Source organism: Pezoporus occidentalis, unplaced genomic scaffold (assembly GCF_034315485.1).
Source record: "Pezoporus occidentalis ecotype Australia unplaced genomic scaffold, CSIRO_AGI_Poc_V1 ctg52, whole genome shotgun sequence".
Taxonomy (NCBI): domain Eukaryota; kingdom Metazoa; phylum Chordata; class Aves; order Psittaciformes; family Psittacidae; genus Pezoporus; species Pezoporus occidentalis.
In genome coordinates, this window is record NW_026915858.1 from 2,788,629 (window position 1) to 2,808,683 (window position 20,055).

Here is a 20,055-nt window from a genome sequence, read left to right on the forward strand (position 1 = left end):
AAATAAAAATAAAAATCTTTAAATGTTAATATTTGGTTTCCAGTTTATCAGTTTGATATAGAATTAATTTGTTGCTTTAAAATCTGAGAACAACTAATCTCTTCAAAAGCAGCATAGGCTTCTTCAAGTGCAATTCATAAGCAAAGAAACAAAAGAATATAAACACAAATCAAAATACAGCTAACAAAATATGTATATTAAAAACCAATTGAAAGTATTAAAAATGCAGCTTATATGATTGTATTGTAGGCTTCTGCATCATAGCATTCTAGGATATTTTTGTAGTGCAGCTACAGTTTCTATACTGGAGATGACTCAGTTTCTAGTATCTAGTATCTTTTAGAAAGAGAAGAATATATCCAGAAGAGAAGCATTTTTTTCCCTTTAAAAATTGAAGACTGACTGCTTATGGAGCTGATCTTGTCAGAGAAGATGCACAAAAAAAACCTGCACAGAACTTTCCTTGGGAATTACATTAAATAAATGCTGGGTAACAGTATAGTCCTGAACCCTATTTAATGCAATTTTTCCTATTTATTCCATTATTCTAGAACTACTTATTCTTTCTCTTTTGTGTTTGGTGTTATTAATTGTAGTTTCAAAAATTGATTCAATTCAGTTATGGGTTTCCATGTGGAAATTCTTTTAGACTGACAAGTCAAAACAAAAGGAATATAGTGGTCTAACTTCAGTAGTACAGGATTAACAAAGCAAACAGCTGAAATGCCAATCGTATGTTACTATACCGTGGAAGTTTGCATCAAATAATCATAGTCATCCCTATCATCTGCTAGCACATCCTCAGTAAGCCGTGCAGAGTGACTCGTGCTATAATCTGGCTTTGTCCTCCTCAGCATAAATCTGTAATAAGTAAAATCAAAATCTGTATGAGAAGCTGAATATATCAATATATACACAATTTTACATTGATACATTATCCCTAAATATGTATTTCTTATGCTGGCCCTAAATACATAGTATTGATTACATTATAAGTACATAACACTAGTTAGGCTATCAATTCCATAGAGATTAAAACCAAATAAATTATTCAGAAAAAAAGAGAAGCTCATTTCAAAAAGTGCTTAAATGAACTCTGAGCTTAAATTATATATTCAAAAGTTAACTGGAAACTAAATTCACGTAACTTAAAACTACCAGGCTGTTAAACATCTATCACTTTGGAAGAATGCATTTAAAAACACCACCTATATGCAACTGATTTATTCTGCAACTGAAATATTTAAGAAACCAAGTTTGGTTAAGAAGAGCAGAAAAGAAATGGAAAGGTATAGTAATATTGTCCAGTTAATGGCATAGTGTTTCCATCTCCACAGCATCATCAAAAGTTGGGCATTCTGATCCAGATTCCATAAGAAAAATTAGGCAGGATAAAAGTGTCTGCTACTCTTATGATTATTTGACTTATTGAGTGAGATGAGAAGCTAATATACATTTCTACATAAAGATTATCTAACATCTCCAGCTTTTTGGAAGCCATGTGAAAAAATATTCCATGTCACTTTGTAGTTCTGTCAGAAAGGATCTCCATGGTTTTAAAATGTACTTCACTTGATGATCACAAAGCCTTCCCAATACACCAAATTATAGGTTTCTAAAATGTTCAAAAATGTTGCTTAATTTTAATCTATACATCGAGTAAGATATAATTTAATCACAAAAAGGGTAACCGTCCTGCCTACTGTGTTAGGGAACAGACACAAAATTGCAAGCCACATGTGCTACTAACCTTTGTTTAAGACGTGAAGGCTTTTCTTGAACATAATCCTTATGGTTGTTTAACTCTGACTTTGTGGCATCTTTTTCTCTTTCTGTCCGATCAGGAGCTAGATGACCATGAGCAGTTTTCATTAGAACCTCAAAATCAGAATCAGCATCATAATCCTCCAAGTCATTCTTCGGGCCAAAAAAACCAGGGCCTGGTAACCCTCCTGCAGCTGATCTTGAGAACACCTCAGCACATTCAATGGGCATGCTTAATCGAAAAAACATGACGTCTGTTTTACTGTTCTGTGAACCAAAGGACTTCTGTGTGACCTTCAGGCAGGGGCAGCTGTCTATGGTGCCATCAATTCTCATTACCTACCAAACATAAAGACGCAGTTGTTTTGCAGCTGATGCTTTTTTCACCCTTTTTAAACATTCAACTTCTGTTTCTATAATAAGCATCCATGACATTCAAAACTTGAAACAATATACTGTAAACCATCAAATGTATTGTAATCACGTGCTGCCATTTTAAGTGAAAATAAATACCATAAGGGTATTTCTCTTGTTCCGTTGTTACATAAAAATATCCACTCACATCAAAAATCTCAGCAACATAAATCCAGGCCTGCCCAGAACAACACAAACCAACCAAAATAAATCATACATGCACATATGCAAGAACACAAATTACTTCTTAAATACTACAAGTGTAACATACATCAGCTGAAAAAGAGCTCTTTCAATTTCAGGAGGATTTCATGGTAGAATGAATGATTAATTTAGTTCCATCAAGATGCACAACTGATAGGGACATAAGTGTTGACACGATTGGTGAATAAATATTTATTAATATCCAAACCAATTAGTTACACAAAAATCAGTCCAGAACACACAGTATCTCTTATGCAGAAATGCCTCATTTCCGGAAGCTGTCTACAAACGTTGCTCTCACTGAAAAAGGATCTCTTAATGAGGATATCTTGTAGAATTTGTCCCTGAAAATCTCATGTGCAGACACAACAGATTTCAAGAACAAAGAAATATTATCAACTCCATCAATTTAAGAAATTGGTAACAGGTGCAAGTTTCATCCAGAACTGGGCCAACATATCACATTAAAAATTTTGTCTAGAACTGCAAAAGTAGAAACATTATTCAAACATATTCATGGAAGAAGTGTCTAGAAACATTTTAATAGGATCTCACAAACCTCAATATGTTCATGATTTTGTGGCACTGGCAGAAACTGAGGGAGCCTTTTACTCAGCCAAATGGTGATATCTCTGTTTGTATTAACAGCAAAGGGTTCATACCCTTCCTGTAAGCCACAGATAGTGAAATATTTTAGAGTGCTGACATCTTTTCCAAAGTTCATTCTTCCCACTTGAGATGGGCCCAGGCTGCATACAGGTAGAAATCCTTAAAATAAGATAAAAGAAAGTGGGTTATCATGTTGTCATGAATATCAGGGAACTGCTCTCTTCTATAACCCAATTTAAAATTATTTGGAAAAAAAAAAAAAACACAAAAAAAAACAAAAAACACCAAACCACACAAACAAACAAAACCCACAAACAGTATAAATGCAAGTCTTCAATAGCACGTCACCTCTTGCATATCACCGAGTAGCGTACCACAAACATCATTCTGAAAAAAAAGTTATCAAATAGTCATAGAACTTTTCATGCAAGACTCCATTTACTTCACAGAAGCCTAAGTGTACACTGAGGAGTCCAACAATCAGATATTGGTTAATCCCTCTGATAAACTGGTAGAGTGTTGCCAATTTTATTTAAAATCTTAGTACTTTAAATGTTCCTCCTAAAATTCCGTCAGTCACGGTATTTTGAGAGAACCTCAGGTATTACTTTAAAAAAAATATAGCGCTTGTCCATACAGCTATAGTAGTGAAAAAAATTACAAACTCACAACAAGTGCATGTTGTAACTTATTTTTTTTAATTAATATTAATTAATTAAAAAAAAATTGTAATACTTGTGACTCTGGTTAATGAGAAATGACAACATGATGCTGTAGCTTTATGGAACTTGTAGTAGTTTCCTTTTCAGCTGGATTTTTTGTTTTGTTTTGTTTTACTTTTGAATCAGCCTCACACTTGTATGCATCTGTTCTCATTACTTCATTAGCACAGGGGACTCACTTGTGACCCCTTTGCACTTCTTTAAAAACTGTCTGGGCTTCCTTTTTTGATTTTTTTGTCAGGTTCAGCACCACAGTCTAAAATCCCTAAAAAACCTATTAATTCTTATGATGATCCTCATTTTGAATTACCACAGCTACAAACTGCTTTGTAGAGTCATTTGACCTAGCTATTAACAAAATGTTTTTTTTTTTGTAACAACAAGAATCATAAACCTCTCTTCAATTATTCTAGTTCATGTGAATGTACCAAGTATTGAAGGGTATAAGGACAAAATACAAGTAGAGTTCCTCATTTTTCTTTAGTCTGCACAGATAAAAAATGGTTGATAGGTTCTTTATAGAGACAAAAACAAACTCCAGAGCACCATCTACAGGACTGCTCACCAGATAGAAGACCAGCCTTCAGTATCCCCTTCTGAAGATTTTATTACAGATACACAAGATTGTTTATCATGTATATATATATTAGGCATGACAAATTTAAGGACATACACTATTAGTTATAAGTTCAAGTCCAGACTTTCATCTTCACAGCAAGGCTCTTAAATCACAAAGCACCAACTTCTCAGATAATATAGATGAATTTAGACAACATAATTTATGTCCATTCTGCTAGCACAAATCCAGTGAAAGACGATAATAAATAACATTTTCCAGCAATAAATGGCACAAAATCATATTATACAACATATAACTAGGAAAGTTATATTTGCATACATAGATGCATGTGGCTGGCCTGCTAGACTAGGCTTTCCTCAGCTTCCTGTTGAGTTAAAGGAAACTGTAAGATATTGAAAAAGTTTTTAAGCAAAGCCAAGAACTAAATTCTATTTTCAACAAAATTATAAATCCCAGCTCATTACGAAAGAACAGTAACAACCTTCTGTGGACAACCTTCTAAGTTGCTTGAGAATGGATTTTCACAGAAACAGCATGAATCCTCACAATGTCAATCAAAAAATGACATAACTTTTTTCAATAAACCACATAGGTATATGCTGCCTAAGGCAAGTGCTCTGTCTGAATCACCTCACTATTTAATGTATAGCATCCAATTTTAGAATCTTATGATTTCACATGTCCAAAAGGATATAATAGATATAATAGATCTGCAAAATGGCCAACATGAATTAAACTGTTCTCTTATCAGCAACAATTAAAGAAATCAGGGTAATTCAGACTCAAAAATTATAAAGGGGGTATGATACATACCTCCATTATGAGTTGCACAGAGAAAATGAACAGTAAATAATTTTCAGTGTCTTTCAAAAAAGAATTATGATCAAAGAAACTGTTTGGTAGCAATCCTCAAAACAAAGGGAGGAACTTCCTTATAAACCACATAGTAATGCTGTTAAAATCTCTGTCATATAGCATCATGGACACTAAAAGCTCACATAGATTCAAAAAGTGTTTAGATCTTCATGTGGGAAGGGAAAATAAAACAAACAAACAAAAATCAATGACAAACCAAACCCCAAAAACATCAGGGCTATTCAACACAAACATGTCATGTTTGCCCCAGAAGGCTCCTGAACCAGAAACCACTGGAAGCTGGGTGACTGCATTGCAATCTACTTATCCTGTTCTGACATGTATCTACAGGCATTTGTTATTCACCGCTGTTGAAAACAAAACAGTGACCTAGCCAGACTTTTGAAACAAATACTGTTATATTTTCATAAAAAACATAGAGGAACCAAAAAGTGTTCAAAGACAAGGAGATGTAAACTGATCAGTTGTGAATATGCCACATCTATACATATGTCTGTATCTATTTATATATTTTTATATTTACATATATGAGCAATTGTTTTATGCTTCTGCACAGGTCAAGTATTTCATGAAAGGAAGTAGCAAGCTCTATCTCCAGCACTTTGGAAATTAACACATAGACAGTTCCTCTCTATTACAGCCCTCAAATCAAGTGCAAAATAATTCCTTTGCAAAACAAAAAAAAGCAATAGCAGCTGATGTTATCAGCAGAATTTGGTAAGCATACATTATAGAAAGAGCTGATTAGATAACCAGATGCAGTCCAAAATCCAAAAGATGATCAACTCTATTCATGAAGATTAAGACGTATACATGACAAAAATCTAAATCAAACAGGAATATTTAAAATATGTAAAATATTTAAAGTATTACTAATATTTGCCCTTCCTAAATAGAATGCACAGAAACTGCTAATCTGCTTATTACTTTTCCTGTGGGCTCAGGATAAAAGATCTCACAGATTCATTCTTAGACATGAAGAAAATAGTCACACACACACAAATAAAATGCTAATTGGTGTTTGCAAGATTGCCAGAAAGAAAACAAAGAAGCCCAGAAAAAAATTCCTATACAGATAAAACTTGCGTTGATGTTCTTAACCTAGTATTTTCCAACAATCCTGTAACTGTAACCAATATGGAATCAAGATCACAACCTTTCTCACCAATACAAAATGAATTGATGACAGAATGGTACTGTACCTGTAGCTGACACTTTTCTCCACAGTAACTGTTGCTCTGTATGAATGAAATATAAACACCAGTGCCAGTCCTTATCATGGAAGCACTACATCTGTCTCTGGTGAAATTCTGCACTGATTTCTTAATGGTATAGTTGTCATAAGGGTGTTTCAGGGCATTTCCATACCTGGTAAAAATATGGCTTCTCATTTTATAGGGAGTGGGCTGGTAAGGCAGTTACATGTCTTATTATGGAATAAAAACTAACTTTCATTACCCTTCTCTAAATGAGTATCCAGTCATTTGAGATGTGTTACATCAGAGATCTTGTGTAGCCCTTGCACACTGGAGGCTACATAAAAAGGTGACATGCTTTAGGGGTGGACTTAGCAGTCCTGGGGGAACAGCTGGGCTTTGTGATCTTACAGGTCTTTTTCAACCTAGCTGATTCTATGATTCACCCATGATCTGACTCTTAGTCTCTACATGCACAACTAGCCTATGGAGCAAAGCGTTTATTCTACTGTATGAAATAGAAAACCAAGTAGAAAGACTTTATCACTACCATCAGAACAAGTAACTCTCTATCAATCATTTCTGTCAAAGTGGCAAAAGCATAGGACAGCAACACTTTATCATGTCCCCTGCTTTCAAGAATACAAGATGAACCTCCTGATGCAATTTTTCACTCACTACAAACAATCCATGCTCACAGAGATCATGAGTTGACAAGTGTACTTGTTTGTACCTACAGTGTGAAACTTCTCTTACACAAATAATAATATCCAATTATGACTGACAATCTACTGAAATGGTATCTATCTCAAGAATTAGTCTGCCATAATCCCAAAGAGCTACTCTTGTTGTTAGTACGACCTAAGACACAGCCCATGAGCCCTATGAGCAAGCTGGGAGAGTGCCACATTCCCTTTATATTGTTCCTAAGTAAATTAAAAACTACAGGACTGATCTATAGTCAGACTGTCCTCCAAAGCAAGACACTGGGCTCTAATAAAAAATTCTTTTTTTTTTTCCCTAAAGCAAACGGTCTCTCTGCAGCAGCCCATGGCATGCACACAATTCACTGAGAGAAGTGACCTGCAGAAAGATCTCAATGCTCTTAAGTAAGAGCCATTAACAAAACCAAACTAAAGGCAGCCTATAAAAGAATGAAAGCTCTAGTAAAATCAAGATTAATTTGGGTGTTACATACATGCAATTGTATATACACACATACATACAGATGCTCCCCCGCCATGAATGGTATATGGGATACCATTTATATTCACAATATAATATTTAATATTTACAAGTATCATTTACAAGTATTGTAAATAATATTTACAATATTGATAGTATTGTAAATATTATAATGAATAATAATTTTTAATTTAATATTTACAAGTATTGATTATTTACAAGTAATATTTACCATAAAATATTTACAAGTATTTATATTTAATATATACAATATATCTGTAATATATACAATATTCACAAGTATTGGTTGAGAGTTATTAAATCTGAGATAAATTAGCACATTCCTTTGAAAAAAATATAATACATTTTATTTCAAAGGCAAGCTCTTTTCAAAGACAAAAGGATCTTAGTGTGAATTATAAGGATATTGAGAAAAATCTGAGAGGCTTGATGCTGACATGAAATGTTTGACATGGTTACCAAGGCCTTGGGGCTCCATGTCAAACCAGGAATTAATTTAGCAGTTTCAGACTCAATAGAGATCTGTTTAATTCTGAACCTGCAGCTAGAAACAAGTACCACAAAAATTACATTGTGATTTCATCAACTTTGAAATTAAAATAGTGGTCGAACAGGTTGCCCTCAGAATTTCATGGAATTCCAGTTTCCCTCAGAATCCCTGACTCCTCAAAGGGGTTATACTGCCTAATAAATGGAAAACAATTATTATTTAAATGCACCAGGATGATTTTGCGTCCATACCACCAATGATAAAGCCAAGTCACCTCATCATGTTATCACAGTATCTAAGGAAATCTGAAGGCAGCAAAGCAGTGGGCATGATTCCAGGAAATTGGTGGCAATTATCTCATTTTAAATAAAATAAAATCATAGAATTACAGAATGGTTTAGGTTGGAAAAAAGAACTTTAAAGATCATCTAGTTCCAAACCCCATGCCATGGGTAGGGACACTTTTCACTAGACCAGGTTGCTCAAAGCCTCATCCACCTGGCCTTGAACACTTCCATGGATGAGGCAGCCACAACATCTTTGGGCAACCTTTTCCAGTGTCGCTCCACCCTGACAGTAAAGAATTCCTAGTTTGGTATATGGCAGAAGAAGAAAAAAAAAAAAAAAAATGAAAAGAAAAAATTATTCTCCCAAAGCACTATTGAAGGTAAAATACTGTGAAATCCAGATAAAAGTGGTTAAAATTCAAGCAGGGAACTGCCTAATTAATGGGTATAAGATTCATATTTCTCCTGGGAATAGGAATCAGTAACTCAAAAGTATCATTTGCAGCCTTTATTGGTCAAAAAAAATGAACCTTCTCTCTCAGACACAGATGTATTATTTAACAGGTTTATAATAAATATGACAGAATATATGTGACTACAATAAATTAAAGGGAAAGATTAAAGCTTAAAATATTTTTTTATATTACCACAGAGCAGAAATTTTAGACAGTTATCTACATTAATGTAATTTCTTACCCTTTTATTCACACACAAGTATGTAATTAAATTTATAAACCAAAATATTTCTGCAATATACAATCAATCTGGCACCTGACACAACCTTGATCTTTGCCACCTTTTGCAATCTCATAAGCTATGGCTTACGGGTAAACTAAACTTATGGTTTACTTATGGTAAACTATGGCTTACAGACTCTGCACCAAGAACAGTACAACAACAGGTAAAAAAATTCAATCTGCTGGTTTAAAAACAAATACTTTTGGAGTCTAACTTTGTACCAGCTGGATTTATCCTGGATCAGGTGCCGTTTCTCCTCCCAGAGCTAAAACATAACCTTAAGGCTGGCTCAAGGTTTATATTCTACCATAAGTTCTCCCTAATTTGACAGAAGTTTGGTACTGCTTCAGTACTTGACCTAGATAGAATTTTATGTCCTTGCCCTTGGCAGCAGAGATTGGATTAGATAATTGTCAAAAGTCCCTTCCAACCCAAAGCAGTCTACGATTCATTCTATGATTCTGCTACACCATATAGCAACCTGCTGCAGTACAGATGAAATGTTCAAGGTCATGAATTTGCAAACCCAGACACATCCTTGCAAAATAGCGAAAAGGTCTTATCAGAAAAGATGGCTTCAAAGTTCACCACAGAAAAAGACCCTGACTCATCCTCACACCCAGCATACCTCCTTTCCAAAGGCTTAATACTAATCAAGAAAAGTAAAGGATGAGGGGTAGCTCCCTAGAGAGAGAAAAGGGGGAGAAGAAAACACAAAACAAAAACAACCCTACAACAAAATAACAAATGAAACAAAACCCCAATAAAACACAAAACAAGCACACCAAATTAAAGGGAAGACAGAGAAAAAAAATGGGCAACACACTGTATTACAGTACTTACCATCACCAACCTCAAAGTCCTTGAACGCAAGTTCTGACCCTGAGTCATCAAGCAGGATTTCACCATTTAAGGTGAACATCATAGTGTGCTCATTCATGTCAACCATACACCCAACAACATCTCCTGCCAACCACGAGCGGCCAAAATGCTCATTACCTTGATGCCACCGCTGTGCCTGAAAAGGATTTAGAAGAATTTCAAAGAGTAACAGCGATGATGTGTGTGCTCCTTTCTCTCATACTGGTACAACTAAAAATTAGCCCCCTCAATTAAGATAGCACTTAAATTAACACTTTCACAGCACATCATTCCAAAACAATGCCTGTGTGTACTCCAAGTTCACTTTGAAAATGGAAATCCAACAATTAACTTCCTGCAAACACCCCTCACACCGGTATTGTAAAACGCTGCCCAGTGAGCTGACAGGTAAAATTGCTATTTCAACATTTTAGTAACAAGAGAATAGCTTATTTTTCTGCAGAAGCTCCATGAAAGACTTGTAATGAAAATAATATGCTATCAATTACAATGTTAACTAGCCACTTCACAAACTTTTTTTAAGCAATCACTTTTATTCAACCTAGTACCCTATAAACTCACTCCTTACAAACAAACTTTGTTTCCTTAAGTATAATTCTAAAACTGTTGTGTGCAAAATAAATCAAACTTTCTGTCATTCCATATTTTGAAATGAACAGAATTTTCTGTTTGTGGACAAGCATGCTGAGTTTCTGATGTATTTCAGAGCAGCTGAGGGCATGATTAATGATTTGTATGGCTAACCTTCAAAAGTCAGACTGCAAAGGCTTTGGATGTGGTCTTGGATCAGAATTCAAAGAAACAAACTTCTATTAAGAACTATTGTAACACACATAAAACAAAGCAGTGTTAATAACAAATAGGTTCCCTATTCATATATTCCATCACAAGTAGATTGTTAGCCTCTGTATCCATCCTGAAATTCCTAGAAAACAAATGAGCCTACCTGTGTAACCCAAAGGTCAAAAACTTTTCTTTAATCAAGAAGAACCAAGGACAGAATTGATTAAAATCAAAGACAACAAAATAGCTTTGTGGATTGAAACAGAAAGTTCAAACTCTAAGATTCAGTAGAAAAACTACTACATAGCTATTCTAGTAAAGACACAACTTGAATAGTTCACTCAAGCCAATTGGATATTTTACAAAAACAACTTTTCACTTCTCATTTTAATGCATCCTCTCATGTAATATGAGACTGGGAAAAAAATCCAACAGCATGAATAAAAAACATCTTGAGAGCTTGATCTGATGAGAAACAGCCAGAAATGCTGTTGATTTCTGTTACATATTGTAACAGTAATAGCCAAAATTAATTCCGGCATCAGACACCAGAAACATTTTGACTTGAGTCATAAGTAACCTTAAAAGCAACTATGGTTTGGATAGCGGTTGCACTTGCCTTCATAGTGAAATAAAAGGTTTTAATGAGACATTTAATCTATTCTGATTAAAATCAATAACACAGTTTCTTTTCCTAGACATTTTTACTATTACATTTCCATCTGTCATTTTCTCATAAAGAATTAAACTGGAGAAAAAAATTACTGTTTCTATCATACTTAATTTACACTAAACTGTAAGGATTTCCACTAAAACCTAGGTATGCTCTTCATAACTTTTACATTCCCATAAAAAACTTGTATCAAATTTTGCTTCAAATGCTTACTGCTAACAGTTGTTACCAAATCTTTCCCTAATGACACTTATTATGGAGAGAACAACAAAGTAAAAAATTAAAGAAATGATTCATAGTTAATTACATCTCTGCCAGTACTCTGAATTTGTGTGAGTCACTTAGATTTTCAGTGCTTTACATATACTGCAGAAATACTGTGAAACTGTGAAAAAAATAGAAATGCCAAACACTGCTAAATAATTATCAGGTGACATTTATCCTCCTTATTCCACCTAGGCCCTCAAAGAGAGAAAAAAAAATTATAAAACACAAATGAAAGAAGTCAATTATGTTGAGATTCTGACACACAAAATAAGACACAAAATTAAAAGTTTGGCAATCATTTATATTGCTACAGACAAACATATACAAACCTTAAAGCCATCAAAAACAAAAGCTTCTTCATCTGAGCCAAGCTCCTGATCTGGCAGACAACCTGGCCTTGTCCAGCCAACTCTCATGTCTCCTGCAGTAACTGCCTCAAACTCAAAGTACCACTTCCCAGCCTTGACAGCATAAGTCTTTTCTGTGCGGAAGATCCTGAATTTTTCCATTATCCCACTACACACATCCAGTTTCATCGCTGTTAGGTTTAAAAAAAATAAAAAAAGTAAAGAAAAGAAAACACAACACACAAAGTACTCTAACTACTGACAAAATTAAGGCAGCGAAAACCAAGGAATCCTTTTGAGCATAGGCATGAAAAGAAGAATGTGCCTGCAGAACAGCCTTATGGTGAAAGCACCCTTGCTAATTCTGGGGAATCAACACACTTGGGTAACTCTTAAAAATTACTCGACACTAATTCATCTAGTGGGGATGGGGGAGGGTTCACATTTCCAATATCTTCTTGAATAGCCTATAAGGTCACATCCCTCAGAATTTAGTATCATTTGTCACGTCACCAAATGTCTGACTTCCGTTAGGTCAGGTTCATTAAGTTTCCTGTAAGCAGCTCTGAACTCCCTGCCACATAATCCTTTATTAGTAAATTTTTTTTTTTGATGGTCTACATGATTATTGCCTTAAAAACACTTTTGAAGACCCTCAGTGCCACACCTCTATAGATGAATCAGCTAAAAGCATGAATACTGATAATTTGTTGCCTTTTTAGATTCTAAGCAACCTAATGCTTTCTAGATTCTACGCAACGCCAAAAGTAAAGCTACTGCGGGAACCAGTACGTAGTAATACTAATAAAGAATAAAAATGATGGTGTAGAGCTTTGTAAATCAGTGTTTAAAATAAAATTAATGAATGAAGATGCAGAACACCACTAGAGGGCTCTAAATCCCTTAATAACAGTATGGATTTTGGCTGATGAAAGACAATCCCTACGGCATTGTCCTGGTTTCAGAGGGTATAGTTTTCTTCCTAGTAACTGGTACAGTGCTGTGATTTGGCTTTAGTCTGAGAATAATGTTGATAAAACCCCGATGTTTTTACTTGTTGCTAAGCAGTGCTTACCCTAGTCAAGGACTTTTCAGTCTCTCATGCTCTGCCAGTGAGGAGGGGCACAAGCAGCTGGGAGGAAGCAGAACCAAGTCAGCTGACCTAAACTAGCCAACGGAATGTTCATGTCACAGCACATCATGCTCAGTATATAAACTTGGTGCAGTTACCCGGAAGGGGACAATCGATACTTAGGGATGGGATGGGCATCAGTTAGCAGGTGGGCAATTGTATCGTCCATCACTTGTTTTTATTGTTTTATTCCTCTTTCTCAACTTTTCATTAAAATTATTGTTATTTTTACTGTCAGTATTATTTTATTGAACTCTAGTTCAAGTATTATACTGTTCTTATCTCAACCCATAAGTTTTGCCTTTTTCTGCTCTCCTTCCCATCCCAGCAGGGGACAAGGGAGAGTGAGCAGCTGCATGGTAGTTATTGCCGTCTGGGGCTATAAGCATTGACAGACATGTTTTACGCATCTCAAACTTGAGAGGGTCATAAATTGTGAAATTCAAACCCTCAAAATGAGGATAAAAACCTTTTGCTGAATGCAATTCCAGTCTTTGTTTAAGAAAAGCCAGTTTGTGGAAGATGTTCTGCAGGTCCTTTTGTCTGGGAATTTTGCAACAGGACTGATGACACCTTTCAAATGCAAGGATTGAAATTGTGTTCTTTACATTTCATTAGTAACTCTATGCACAGAACTAGCTCAAGGATCTCTGCATCATAAGGAAAAAAACAAATTTTTCCAGTTCATTCCAAAAGAAAGGCAGGGGAGCATATGGTTCTCAGAGCTGTAAATGAGGAAACAGGATTAATACTTTTCACTGGCATTTGGAAGAGATTGTAGGAATTAAGTGTGCTTTGTCTCCCTCTCACCTGACACCACTAGACAACCCCTTTATTTTCATAAGGCCATCCTCTACCAGCAAACCCACCTTCCCAGAAGCAAGCAGAAGTGATGCTCAGTTACTCTACACAGCATCTCCCTCCTACAATGGGAGGGGAAGAAATTATGAGATTACGCATCAGCCTTAAACTCTCCAGACTAGGCATAGGCAGATTTAACAGTAATATCATGTCATTTTGCCACCAAAATAATCTACTCCACTAGAAAACATTGTTTTGCCCGTTTAGCAAACCTGCCTTGTTAAACATTCATAGTATCAGTGATAACTCAGATTTAAAGTGTAATTTACTAGCAGCCTCTCAAAAAGCTAGGGACCACAGTAGATACATGGTTTGGAAAAGCAATTGAAAATGGCAGGTTCCCTCTGTTGGGTATAAATTAGATCTGAAGAAATGCTTTACTGAAGGTCTATGGTCTAAAAAGGTCCAAAATTTAACAATACTATCATTATATAAAGCAGGAGAAATAATCATTCATTAATCAATATATCGATAGGATACATGCATAAAATGCAATCATATATTTTATTCCCTGGCATAAGATCATACATTAAGCAGAATAATAAACTGAAAAAAGCAGAAAATATTAAAAAAATTTTAAAAAATTTCCTGATTTACAGTATTTCAGGGTTGTGTCGTGTAGAATTCACAATCCTGATTTAAATTGCTTAAGCTTTTAACATTAATTAATCATATGAGAAAGGTAGAGGGGGAGAGAGTGAGACAGAAAAGCAAAATTAATCACCATGATCTTGATCAGGAGCTTCCAGGTTGTAACCATAGCCTAGGAGGGTGCGGACTGCTTCCCGAAGACTGTCTTTGTTTGACTTCTTCGTTCGATCATCCAAAAGAGCGTAAGGTACAAGGCGAGGATTTCGTCGATTTTTCACATCCTGCATAAGCACGAACAATCAATTCAATTTTAGAAACTGTGCTTTGTCTTAAAACCAAAATTGTGCTACAGAAGCAGTAGCTATTTATACCAACAGAAATCACAGAACTGCAAATACAGTAAGGATTCAAAGACACTGCAATAGTCTAGAAAGTCATAACAAAGGAAAGTAATACACAAATAATGAAACCCTGTGGCTTATACCTGCTTTCATTTGCCATCAAATTTACTTAACAGGACAACAAAACAAACAATAAGAACAAGGATAAATGCAAAGAGTTTGACTGAAAAGTCAAACGGATTGTATTTTCTACAGTGATTAGAAAACAGCTACCATAACAAGAAGCTAGTACGTAACTAAAGCTCAGAGACTTTACTGTACTGCAAATATATAAGGGTTTTAACTATAGCACTAAACAAGATCTAATAAGCCTGTGCTTTACTATGTCAAATACTTGAAACATACTTTTCCACAAAAAAGGGTAATGGTAAGAATATGTGCTTAATGTGCAAAATTCTTGTAATAGGTAATGTAATGTAACCCCCCCTTCCAGCTGAAATTAACATGTTGATAAGGTTTGATCTGTGTATTTTATCTGTTTATTAACACAACACTGATTAGGTTCTACTGTACTGCAAAATTAAATTATTTAAACACACTGTTTGACTAGATTATTTAAACACCTGACATAATTCTACTGACTAACAGAACTGGGGTTTTGTCTGCATTTTATTCTCACATCCTGTCAGCATTTGTTGGCAGTGAGAGAAGAACTCTCCATGTTCTTCCTAACTTCTTTTTAAAAATAAAAATAAAAATTAAACCCTGGACACATAATGTATTTGTTTTCATATAATGTATTTTTTCACTATATAATTGGTCTTTGTTCTCTTGGGTACATATTCCAAAGATATAGAGAGGCTTTGATAATTGGTCAGACTTATTAAGAAGGGCAAAATAGTGCCTATTACTTTAGAAAGCAGTGCCTACAGTGAAAGTATCTTACTTCTTTTATAGCATTAGAGTTATACTTTTAAGAATGTACATGGTTTTCATAGCAGCTTTACCATCAGGAAAGAAATGGCACATCCATTCTGACAAATACTTGCAGGCATATTTTGCTGTCCTTCAAATGCTTAGAATCGAGGCTACCTGCCTTTTGCTTTATCATAGTGAGTAAATATTAAAGTGCAGTTATTAATTAGGGCTTGATGAAATCTGGTCCTACCAGTGATCTTTCTACAAGAAGAAATATTATGGGGCAAGCATTACCTGTATGCTTAAAGGACTAACAGAAAAATAATGCATTGCTGCGACACAAACTACTATGCCATATCAACTCACTCTAGTTACAATTAGTGAGAAGGGCCAACACAAGGACCACTTGAAAGGAATGTTTTCCATATTTATTCCAAAACACTGAAATTCACATCCCTTTTTTCCAATATTTAATTTAGTAAATGTGGAAAAATTCTGCTTCCAGAAGAGAATGGACCTAACAGATGTTGAAGTAAATGCTACAAGGAATTATTTTTTGATATAAGAATATTCTCATTAACATAAGAGATGAAACACCATGGCTTCAATTATTTGTGATGGAAAGGACATAAAAAGAGGAATCTTTTCTTCTGAAACACTGTATATCCAAAAGATATTACAAAATACTGTCATTAAAAATATGAAACAGAAATTTGGAACAACAATTATGTAACTTCTTACCCATAATATTCAGTTAGACTAATGCACTGGCAATTGCCATAGCAACCATCAACATACATTAACATGCAGGCAATCAGCTGATAACAATATATGATAATGAAATATAGTATAAGTACTTTTAAAAATGCCTAAGCATAAAATCAGAGTGAGAAAAAATTAATTAAAGACATAAAGTAATCATAAATGTTAAACTCAATTTTACAGTTTTTTCCTTTGGTTTAATTTTTATTCAGTATTGTGACCTTTTTCTCCTTTGGCTATTTCTTTAAATATGACTAGGAGAAGGGATTTTTACTTTAATAATTTTGTTCCTCTTTTTTTCCTAGGGTATGTCTATCTATTTTTTTAATGTTTTACTTATTGCTGAATTAAGAACTGTTATTCTTACACTCATCCTAGTATTTGTGCTAACGATCTTCTGCAAGTCTGCGGTTTAAGTGTAGCTAATCAAGAGAATGCTCTTACACAGTGATTGAGCTTTGCACAGTCACAATCAAGTCAACAAGAAAACTGATTAGCTAAGAGCAGTAATTCTTATTGAGTACATTTGCAATATGCACATAGACTTAATTCTTCCTATTCAGTATGAAAAATTTATTGTTTTGTAGTGTAGACTATTAAAAGAAGGAAAAATCACGCTAAGCTTTTAATTTTTTTCCAGAATTTTCCTAGTTTGTCAGTCTAATGGTTCATCAGAAGACTGCGTATAGTTTGTCTGGCAACTACTTGTTCACCATATCATTTGAAAACACAAGAAAAACACATGTCCTCCACAGATGAAACATATGAGCTTGTCAACAAGATTCTGTTTCAAATGGCTTGAGCTAGGTAGCACACATGACGTTTATATAATTCTTTGGTTTCAAATTCAGAACCTATCATACCACATATGTATCTTATTATACAACTTTGTCTTCATATAACACAAACACTGGATTAGTTATTTAGAATTCAATTTGGAGTTACTTAAGTAAAAGAAAGCATTGCAACCGTGAAAAGAGGAAATTCCTGGCAGAATGTGCCCCAACTTTAAATGTAAGGAAGTAATAAATTATTTTAAACTGGAGTAATGTAACACTGACCATGAAAAGTCAGTATTACTTTATGCAGTGTACATTACAGATTTTGCTATATACAGTGAATGATAGACAAAGAATCATTTCAACTGACACATGCATACTTATTTGCTAGGTATAAATGGACCTGAAAAAAGTGGTAATTGGTCAACAATAGCACTAAGTGAATAAAGCTCTTGAAAGCAATAGAAAAGAACTACAGAAAAAATAACACCCACAACAAAAATTATCAACAAGTCTTTTAAAACTTTGATTACAGGTAATGAACACTGCTGCAAAATAATTCACAAAGGAAACACTGGAAGCTGAGAGGTGTAGAACTGCATTCATTCATTTAGTATGTGATGTGTAGATAACTGATCTAGAGCGCTGGACCTAGCAACTGGTCTTGCAATCTGCATAGACAGATGCCATGTAAGAGTAGGAATGAAACAAGAAAAGTGTCCATACTGTCTACAGAAGCATAGAAAACCATAGTCAAATTCTATAAGCAGCTCTAAAAGAAGAATCTATTAAGAGATACAGCATGTGCCATAAAGTTTTGCTCTTCAGAAGTAAGTCAGTAACAAAAAACTAACATCTCATATAAATTTCTAAAAGATGTCTGAAACGATAATAAATAATACAGTTTTCAGAGCTATAAATGTGATACTGCAAACCTGTGCACTCCTGGGCCTTCCCAAAGCTCTGAGAAGTTCAGGAACAGCACAGATTACTAGACTAAAAGGAACAAGACACCAGAAACATACATAAATAAGTGCCTAACAAAGACAGGAAAAGACTGAAAAATAAAAACACAGACTAGGAGGAGTGCAGGAAAAACATTATAATAATTTAATGGGATCAGTTTTGTGATTTGAACTGTTAGAACTGTACAGATATATATACTGTGTGGTTCTGAAATGATTTTATTCTCATAACCAAGGCTGTTAAATGACAAGCACAAAGCAAATGTATTTCAGCACACATTCAGAGAGGCAGACATGCTTGTTCTAGCTTCATTTGTACCACTAGAAAACACTCATTCCACAGCTGTGACTTGATTCTGCTTGCTGCCATGTCTGTGTGTCTTGCAGTCTTCCACAGAGATTTCTGAGCAATTGCCACAACAAATGCTACTGATGAGCTTGCCAGCAATGCTGTCAGAAACCCTGCTCAGTGACCCACCGTGCAAGTGTGCCCCATATATACACACTGTGATGATTTACTTACACCACTCATTTCATATCTTGTTATCCAGAGGTCTAACTTTTCTGCATTTATCATGGCAGCTCATGTTTAACCATAAACCATTAAAAATAAAAACTGTTTTGTAAGGGAAAAAACAAAAAATACAATTAAAAATTGCTATTTCCTAAGCAAATAATTACAAGATTCCAGAGCAGTCAGAACTGGGAAGCACAATAAAGTCCTCATCAAACCATATTTTTGGCAACATTAAAAGAAAAAGTATGCTACATGTATCCACCCAAAGTGGAAGTTGTGTGCCTAACCTGGCATACTAGCAGTTGAGTTCTGTCCTTTGAAGTATGTGTGTATCCTTAGAAATATGTGTACAGCTTCCACCATCTTCACTAAGGACCATATCCATATGGAATGCCTGGCAGAATGTGCCCTATATGGCAGTATGTGGCTATAAATGGAAGGAACTAATACATCTGCATAAATAATATAAAATGTGTGAGGTAACACAAATAGTTGATACAAGGACAAGACGCCTTTTTAGATATATTTAATGGCAAGGTAAGTGACAAGCTTTCAACTTATGATTCTTCCAGTACATCCATATCTTCTCAGTCTGAATCTCCAGAATGGTACCTCTCCTGCACTGCAGCACTAGGCAGTCTAAGAACTCCAACTCTTGATCAAACAGGGATGTCATATGCTTCCTACAAAAAGATACTATTAAAAAAAAAAAATTAAAAAAAAAAAAGATCCCTATTTAAAAAGACCAAACTGTCTGTCATTTTAAGCCAAAGAGAAGTCAGACTCAATAAATGTTTCACGGTCCTGACTAATTATCCTAGGACAGGAAGCACAGAACATCTTTTTTAAGACTCTCTTCACGCAGTGGGAATAACATTTTTGGGTTGTCACCCAACTTTGTAGGTTCATGCATAAACTTGCATGAGTTCTGACTATTTTCCACTCATTTGTGAGGATTTAGTTACAAAAGCATCCTTTCATACTTTAATGCTATATTTCAGTCAGCTTTTTATGAGAAATTTGCTAAGAATACCCAAGCAAATAAGTGAGATAATTATGATAAGACATCTGTCAAAGGGGGGTTGGACTAGATGACTTTTCAACTACTCTATGATATGGTGACAGCCAGCATGGCTTCACTAAGGGGAAAT

The 20,055-nt window shown here is 34.8% G+C and overlaps 1 protein-coding gene across 6 annotated transcripts in view; it reads right to left on the reverse strand.

The window, feature by feature from the left end:
• The window catches only part of RYR2 (ryanodine receptor 2), a 382,151-nt gene that overhangs the window by 135,741 nt on the left and 226,355 nt on the right, over positions 1–20,055 (reverse strand). For all 6 annotated transcript variants that reach the window (XM_062637382.1, XM_062637380.1, XM_062637379.1 and 3 more), the window contains 6 exons: positions 14,756–14,903; positions 12,021–12,229; positions 9,930–10,104; positions 2,942–3,150; positions 1,751–2,103; positions 747–861 (listed from right to left, as the gene is read on the reverse strand). In XM_062637382.1, coding sequence (XP_062493366.1) covers positions 747–861; positions 1,751–2,103; positions 2,942–3,150; positions 9,930–10,104; positions 12,021–12,229; positions 14,756–14,903 — 1,209 coding nt within the window. The remainder of the gene's footprint in view (positions 1–746; positions 862–1,750; positions 2,104–2,941; positions 3,151–9,929; positions 10,105–12,020; positions 12,230–14,755; positions 14,904–20,055) is intronic.